This window comes from Triturus cristatus, chromosome 5_2, assembly GCF_964204655.1.
Source record: "Triturus cristatus chromosome 5_2, aTriCri1.1, whole genome shotgun sequence".
Lineage (NCBI taxonomy): Eukaryota > Metazoa > Chordata > Amphibia > Caudata > Salamandridae > Triturus > Triturus cristatus.
Window position 1 is genome coordinate 1001936830 of NC_140588.1, and position 8978 is coordinate 1001945807.

General features: G+C 48.3%; 1 protein-coding gene across 2 annotated transcripts in view; it reads right to left on the reverse strand.

Moving 5' to 3' along the window:
• LOC146829570 (vascular endothelial growth factor receptor kdr-like) overlaps positions 1–8548 on the reverse strand; it is a 579398-nt gene extending 570850 nt beyond the window's left edge. For both annotated transcript variants that reach the window (XM_085608274.1, XM_085608273.1), the window contains exon 1: positions 8348–8548. In XM_085608274.1, coding sequence (XP_085464400.1) covers positions 8348–8411 — 64 coding nt within the window. In that variant the 5' untranslated portion in view covers positions 8412–8548. The remainder of the gene's footprint in view (positions 1–8347) is intronic.
• Between the last annotated feature and the right edge of the window lie 430 nt (positions 8549–8978).

Consider the following 8978-nt stretch of genomic DNA (forward strand, 5'->3'; position numbering starts at 1 on the left):
CTTGGGTGGCTCTACTATATTATATTGCTGATAAAGAGGGAGCATTTGAAAATAGTTTAAATTATCTAAAGCAGTAGAACTTAACCTTACAACGTCTGTGGACCCCCACTTAATCATTACTGGAATCTGGGAATCCATACAGAATCATTACTGGAATCCGGAGAGCCCCACTGAGTCATTATTGGAATCCAGAGACTCCCACTTAATCATTACTGGAATAAAGGACACTCCAGCCTGAACAAATTTGATGATTTGAACCACACAGCATTACACAAACATGGAAACAAGTATCCATCAAACAAATGCACAAATAATTAAATATTTGAATTACATCACAAACAAATATAAGAGATCAAAATGTTAATGGGAAGGTTGGAGTTTTTCTAAATTCAGTTGAGGTCATCCATCACCCACACAATATTCTGTTTAACCCCTTCAGCGCTGCGCGGATTCCCCCGCGGTGCTGAAGGGTTCGAGCGCGGGCGGGGCCATGACGGAACGGTTCCGTCATGAGCACAGCTCAACCGATGCTCATGACGGAACCGTTCCGTCATGAGCATGGAAGGGGTTAACTTCTCCCTTGAATCAATCTGAGGATATCAATTCAATTGTTAGCCTCCAATTTCAAATTTCCTCAGATTTATAGAACGTTTTTAAATGCTACATTTTGCCTCTTTAGTTTCATACACCTTATTAATCTGTTAATATTATTTAATTTTTTAAGCAGTCATGGACCCCTTGAGTAGGTGTCGCAGCACCACCAGGGTCTGTGGACCACAGGTTAAGAATTGCTGATCTATAGGAACATCCAATCATATATTTTGTTCAGGGTGTCCTGAAAAGATTAAAAACATATGTAAGGATGTTTGGAATGTATGTTTTTTCATCACCTTTAAATCAACATGTTTCAGCCAGACCATCAAGCCGCTAAGGATCATTGGTCTCCATCAGGATTAAGAGATCCCTAACTATGCTATCTATACACAAAACTATTTGTTGAGTAAACTGCAGGGAGCAGTGAGGCATACAATGTAAACACTCATATACTTGCATATATGAGTTAATCTGACATTGGTACTTCCCTAATGCACTAAGGAGAAACAAGAATCCTAAGAGGCGGAAGAAAACCACCCTGTAGTCAGATATCCGTAAAGGACTGGTGTTGGAAGATACACCCATCGGTTTCCCTTTCTCCCTATTATTGGCTTAGGGTATTAAGCACACTGATTGACTACATTGTAAGTTCAGTTTACTTTTACGTGTGTGTTATGTGTATCTAGGAAGGAGATATAAGCAAACATTGTGCCTTTATCTCTCCCGGTGTGGTAACTCAAGTACAATTATACAGACTTTATTTGAAGGTGCCAATAGTGTTTGCTCAAAGTGTAGCACCCTATTGAGAGGTAGAGGTACAGTTTTCATTGAAAGTATAAACAATACTGCCTTTACTTCCCCAGTACAAGGACAACAGATGTCCAGAAATGTACTGGTGCTGCCCTGTTGAGATTACAACTGCCGTGACGAAACGTGTTGGTGCTGTGTTTTTAATGGAATCAGAGCCCTGCGTGAGTGGAGTTCCCAAGCCTGCTGAGGGGTGGCAGTACAGCGCCATTGAGGGTCTAGTAACCCTGCCATGAAGTGCTAATGATGTCATGTTAAACAACTAGAACAATTGCTTAGAAATTCCAGTACAGTACAGTTGAGTGAGCAACACCCTTCCTGGTCCTGCCCCATTTGTTAGTAATTTCGGATTACAAATAAAGCGTGCCTGCTGCACAGTCCTGATACGGTCCTATTAAAAGTATAACAGCCCCTGAAAGAGGTTCAAGCATAGCATTTTAAGGGTTGTAGAGACAGTATGGTAAGAGGTTCAGGGACAGTATAGTAAGAGGTGCAGGGACAGTATGGTAAGAGGTGCAGGCACAGTATGGCAAGAGGTGCAGGCACAATATGGTAAGAGGTGCAGTCACAGATCATTAAGATGTGCAGGGATAGGATGGTAAGAGGTGCAGGCACAGTTCACTAGGGTGCAGGCACAGTATGTAAGAGGTACAGACACAGTATGGGAAGATGTGCAGACACAGTATGGTAAGAGGTGCAGGCACAGCTCTTTGAGAGGTGCAGGCACAGTTCATTGAGATGTGCAGGCACAGTATGGTTAGAGGTGCAGGCACAGTTCATTAAGAGGTGCAGGCACAGTATGGTAAGCAGTGCGGGCACAGCACTTTGAGAGGTGCAAGCACAGTGTGCTAAGAGGTGCAGTCACGGCCTTTTAAGAGATGCAGGCATAAAAGCAGACCCTGATAAGAGACACAGGCACTACCCCATTGATAGGACTGCAGCCAGGCAGTGTAACACTAGAAACCTTTGCTGAAAATGTAAAATGTGTCCTAGGCAGCGCCTGCCCTGTGAAAGCGCTAAACCAAACACTATTTGCACAGTTGCCGGATGGCTCTATATCATGTATCATGAGCAAACCCCAGCTTTTTAACGAGAGCATATGATATTCTGGGACTTGGAATTTCACTCTTAACATTGTAAATATGGGCTCAAACCCCCAGCATGCAAAGCGATCGTGGCTAAAAGGACAGAACTGAATCAAGGTGTGTGAACCACGACACGAAGCCACTTGTCAGCCATAATTTGTCTCACAGAACAATTTCTCAAGTCTGTAGTATTATTCATAGTGCCCTAGAGCTGTATCTAAACTAGCCCTTACATAGGGGACTACCGCTACCAGAATCCATGGTTAAATCCCTAAACCTACAGCCAGACGCAACCCTGCTAAGTTTCCTTGGTCCATGCGTGAGTTTTCTCTCCAGACTAGGGTTTTCTTTGAATTCTGGTATTCGTAGTCTTGTGTATCCCATTAAAACAGGTTTACAAGTCCCAGAATTCACAGGCCGGAGCAGCACATCGCTCAAGGACCTGGGCTAAGTGTCAGCTAGGCAGACAGAAGCAACACACTGAGCTCTTCACAGAGACACCAATGATTCCTGCCAACATCTATGTGTGCGGAAGGTGTTCGGGCCGCTGTACTGTTTGCCAGTCCATGTCCTACACCAGCCAGATGTACAGAACAGACAGTGCTTAATTTGAGCCGGTGATATCCGGTGCTTGGCACGGGCACTTAATTGTCAGCATTGAATCTAATCACAGTCCACCACATGGTGACGCTGTCTGCCTAATTTTGAGATGAACACAACAACAGGGTTTAACAAGTCAATATACATTAATGAAGAACATTACCTGCCCCTCACACCATCGTTATAGCTTGGAGTGGCCTAGAATAGTCTGAATTTTCACACTTGTAGGAGTGCGATGGTTAGTCATTCGATAGGTTCTGCTATTTGCAGCGCTGGCAGCGGCAACGGGCGGCGCAGGCTGCAGTGGGCTCCCGAGAAAGGCCCTGGCACTTACTTTTTTAACAAATCAAACGCTGATGGTAACCTAGGAGAAATTGTGTTATTTCTTCATAGTAATCAAGTTGGGAAGGATCTTGCATCCCTAACTTATGCAGTTCAAAATACAAAGAAAAATCAGGGTCTGGAGGAACTGTTCGGGCACAAATCTGGGATACTTGAAGCTCTGGTGCAATGTTTTCACTGTAAATGCAAAAAATAAAAATAAAAAGGAACAAATAGAGACGCCAAGGTATGCACTGCATAGCTGCCAAGTTTCCAAGGTCCATACGTGACTACTTAGTCCAGTCCCGTTTTATTTCTTAGAATTCCAGGCCTTGTACTCCTGGAGTTATGCTGGGATTAAAAAGACCAGCGGGCCTAGAATTTTCCGATAAAAAGGGACTGGGCTAAGCAGCTATGGATGGACCAAACAGGTGTGGGTGCTGTGGCAATGTGAGGTATGTGGGAAGTAACTAAAGTTAACTTTTTAGGTCATACCAGTGGCGGCTCCTCGAGGGAGTGCTGCGGGGCGGTGGGCAGGTCGGGGGAGGGACAGGTTGGTGTGTAGTAAACTCCGGCATACGGCCGAACGGAGTTAAGAAAATAAATAAATAAAACAAATAACATTACGCGCTCTGCATCGCGTTGGCGTTGGAGGTCGCGCAATGTAATTTGTTTTCGTTATTTATTTATTTATTTACTTAATTCCGTTCGGCCGTATGCCAGAGTTTACTACCCCCTCATACTTCCCCTCCCCCGCCCCACCCCAACGCCCCTCAGCACTCCCTCGAGGAGCTGGCACTGGAAGAGGTGTGGCGCCACGGCCAGGGCGACTGGCTCTGGGGATCACAGTTCGATTCCCGGTGCCGGAGGCAGTTTAGCCCAGCACCATGTGACTCTGGGCAATAGCTTGCTTAATCTTCCGACGGCCCCCAGCGCCTAGAGACCCTTACGGGTGATTGTTCGCGCTTTACAAATGTGGATTATTATTATATCACATTGCATTCTGGTAGTTGGAGTGTTATTTTGCCCATTTGAAATGCACAGACACAAAGTGAAGAGAGGTAACCACACTTCTGTCCTGCAGTCTTAAACCTCCTATTGTAGCTCTTAAGTAGCTTAGCTGCCAGGTAGCCCCGTGACGTGCGAGGTGCCCTCCGGGACTGCCAGACGTTTTAGTGGACATCACTTTTGCTTAAGCCATTAACTCACAAAATGCTGCAGTCTCACACATCACACAGTATGTGAGAAAGGTAACTAGGCAGTACTGTACACCAGCCGTGGCGGCATAGGTAAGAGCGGTGCGGCAGGGTGGGGTGGGGCGGGGTGGAGTGGGAGGGAAGTCGACAGATGAGGGGATCGGTCAAATTAAATAAAAATACAAATAAAACTACAAATAAAACCAATTAACTTGCGCTGGCCGCATTGCCGAGTCGGTGATACAGTGAGCGCAAGGTAAGTGGCTTTTTTATATTTTTTTATTTAATTTTACCTATCCAGTCACCTGCAACTCCCCCCCACCCTGCCCCGGCCTGACCTACCGCTCTTACCTGTGCCAGCTGAACCTGCTGTACTCTACAGCAGGGTTCTCCACAGTTTGTCCTCGAGGGCCGGATCCGTGCCAGATTTTTAAGATAACTACATTTATCTAATTGGGGATATGCTAAAAATCTGGAATGGATCCAGCCCTCCAGGATCGACTTTGAAAAACCCTGCTCTGCAGTAACAGGATCTGTGAAATCATACCAGGATATTTTAAATGAAATTGATGGCGGTGGTGAGGTCTCCTCAGTTGACAGGCATGTATTCAGCGGTAGGAGGGGGGTGACACTGTTCTCACAGTTGCTAAGGGGTCCCGCCATCCAGGATACCTTCAGTCGGTACTGATTTTTCAGCGAATAGGGCCTAGCTAGCATGCTCGATGTGCATTCTAACACCAAGCGAACCTACAATTCCCAGAATGCAAAACGCTCCAGTATAAAAAGGCACGACTTTTTATGCCACGAGACCAAAAACTGTTTAATATAGAGGGGCCACTCGGAAGCTCTCTTTCCAAGTTCTCTTGTCGCACCGCATTTTCACACTTCTCACGGCTTCAGCAACGTCAGCCCTGGTCAGAGACCTCTGCTGAACTGTCGTCAGAAGTCGCCATCTCGTGGCCGGTACAGGCATCGCAGGTCACTGAAACCAGACAGTTCAATACCACACAGGGGAACTTTTTAGTAATCACATTTGGCACAAAATAATTCAGCAAAGGGACAGATTGTTTGCCAGCCGCCTCTCTCCTGTGCACGTGGCCTCGCTGGTTTTATCTCCCTGGCTCCTGAAAAGCATGCCAGACTGCCAACACCGTCGGCCTCACACAATCAGAAGCGGACTAAAACAACTAACAGATTTACATAGCACACTGATTTCCTGACCGTGCGTGTTCTTCCTGGTGACTGTGAGCATTTCACCCAGTATTGTCTCCCTCTGGGAGGCAACATACAGCAAGAGGGCCAGCCGAGTGAAGGGCTGGAGTCAGTCTGTAGTCTGCCAGATCGCCTGAGTTATTTTATAACATATGGCGCCTCGTCAGGGGTAGTGAGCGCTATATAAATGCAATTACAATAAAATATAAACATGCCGTGGATGACTATCCATGACATCGGGGGATTTGAGAGCGCTGTCTGGCCACACAGAAGCTGACATCAAGGTGAAATGTTACCGGAAAGTTGCTCGAGCGCACGTCATGTTTTTCGCAACATCTGCAGTGTTTTGCCCCTTTACCCAATGTTCAGATCTGGTGAAAACAAACTCAGCATCTTAAACAATAGAGGTGCTAGCAGGGGGTCCATACAGAACTATCAGAGAAGGGCTGATGGTAGGAAAGTCCACCCCAGCGTGTCCCTCCAGGTTCTTCCTTCAACCTATGCCTGCACAAACTTTAAACAAAACATCTCAGAATAGACAACCCGGTGCAGTTACCACCTACGTGGACCCTGAACTTAAATACCATAAAGGCACCTGTTGAGCTGCTCAAAGCTGCCAACTCACTGAAAACCATAAACTGAGCTCCTGTGTCTCGCACTCCTTCAACCTGCCTCCCATAAGATGATAACCACATCTCGGAGATCCTGGTACATGACATGGGCACACTTCCCACATAGGATCAAAACAAGGTCAACACACTTCCAAACACACATCCTACACCTGTAGTATGCGGGCAAGCGCCTCAGCACACCACAGAGGGGTGGTAAGCACTCTAGAAATAGAATGGAACCCAATACGCTGCAACACATGGAACAGGCCTGGGTGGCACCAGACAACAATAAACAGACAGAATCTGCTGGGGGTATGTGAGGCGGCATGCCCTTAGAAGACCGTGCTGCTGGCCACACTGTGAGCTTGGGCACATGTGAATCTACCGATAACACACGGCTGTTCTTGCATTGAGAGGCAGGGCTGCTCCCACCTCTTCCGGCGCTGCACTCTCCAAATACAAAAACACTGGGCACAGTTCATCTGTAAGTGGAAAAGGGGCACACTATTTATAAAGTGCGAGTATATAAGGCTGAAAATGAGGACTAGTTTTCTGTAGAGGTGGAAAGGGACAACTAAGGAGTAGGAAAAGATGTATGGATGATGCCTACTCCACCCTTGAAAACCATCATCCATTACCAACCCCCTCTAAAAACATGAACCACAACCAAAGATCACATCAACACGCCACTTTGACTTCAGTGAACGAGAATCCCAGAACCGCAGAGCACTCTGGGACCTTAGAAGTGGCGGGAAAGCGATGCACCTATGCACTTGACATAATAGGGCATAACTGAACAAGCGGAGAGCTTCCTCCTGCGTGGTATCCCTCAGTGAGGATCTCAAACTTGCGCTGTTCAGGAACCGCGTCCCCAACTCAACTCACCGCGCCGAGAGCACCCCTGTTCTTTGAGGGGCAGGGCGTGCACCCCACAACCAGGCGCTCCCATCATTGGCTTCGTGGGACCAGACGACCATCCCTGTGCCGCGCTCGCGCTGATCTTGGAACTTTTTTCGTCATTCTCATCACTGAACAGTAAAGAGGGAGGCCCCGTACTGCTAAAAGCTTGCAAGCAGCAGATTGGCACTTTATAGAAAGAACTCAGACATAACTTCTTCTGTTTTTCAAAAGGCAATACATACATATCTGTGTGAGGCTCACCAGATGAGTGAGCCTCGGGGTACACGCATCATTTACGGTGCACGTAAGACATACTCCAGTCCCCACTAGTACGGCAGCTGAGGCGCAAGGAAGATAAAGCAATCTGTACAGAAGCAAACAATGTATTCAAGAGGGGAAGCTGAGATTAAAATGTATGTCGCCAATACCTGGCAGTGACAATCTAATCAGCTGACCGGGTTAATTCTCTTTTTCTTGCGAACACGTGCATTACTAACGCAGCAGGTGCAGTGGTACCATGGCTAAGGGAGGTGTGGCGCAAGCGAACCCCCAATTTTAGATGTTTTACTATCCAACAGGGGACTGGACATTTCCCACGCTTTCATTAGGGCTCATGCCACCCTTGCTTTACCACCAATGCCAGGCAGCAGGGAAACGAAGCGCCTAGATGAGCGGCTGACACCTGAAGTGGGGACGGGTGCTTCTGTGCTCCAGAAGGGCCCACTACCCCTTTCCCATAAACTGCATTACCTTGACACATCAATATGCCCTTACACACCCAGCCCTGTGCCCTGCAGCCGGCCGCCTCATGCTGATGCAGCCTCCCCGCGAGTAAGGTGACTAGGAGCTGGCTGTCAGCCAATCAGGCGTGCGCGAAAACCAGAACCCGAAAGCCAGCCAATAAAACTCTTTCAGCGTGCAGAATCCCCGCAGACACTTGCAAAGCTTCCCATCGGCGCTGACAATGATGTTGAACTTTAACAAAAAAAAGTTGGAGTGGAATGTGCAAGCACCGTCTTACCTTGCGCACAGAGCCACCCGGGCAGCAGACACAGTGCCAGGGAGAGGGCGTGCATGTACCACATGTCTCGCTGCAGCTTCCACGGCAGGGGGCAGGTACTGCTTGAATCCAGGGGGTTGCAGGACCGTGGCAGTGATTGTGCCGAAGTGTGCACGATGCTACAGTCGACTCGTCAGATAAATACCCCAAACAGTGCCCGGGGCAGCCACACACCGGTCCGGATCACCGACGCGGTCCCTTTACCGAATCCACACTGATATGCCTTTAGGATGGGTCCAAAAATCACCGGCTCTGATTCCACTTTGACTTTTTAACAGCACAGTGCTCCGCTGACTCCAGATAAAGCCATACAACTTAAAGGGGCCACGTTTCGGAAAAGTTCTCTCTCTGCTGATTGGAAAGGGTCCCTTCCCCTCAGGTGCGCGCGGGGATGGTGCCCTCCGCAGGCGGTGCCCTGGGGGTGCGCGCGGGGATGGTGCCCTCCGCAGGCGGTGCCCTGGGGGTGCGCGCGGGGATGGTGCCCTCCGCAGGCGGTGCCCTGGGGGTGCGCGCGGGGATGGTGCCCTCCGCAGGTGATGCCCCTGGGGTGCGCGTCCTGCGGCACAGAGGGACCCCTGCCTTCGGCACTCTC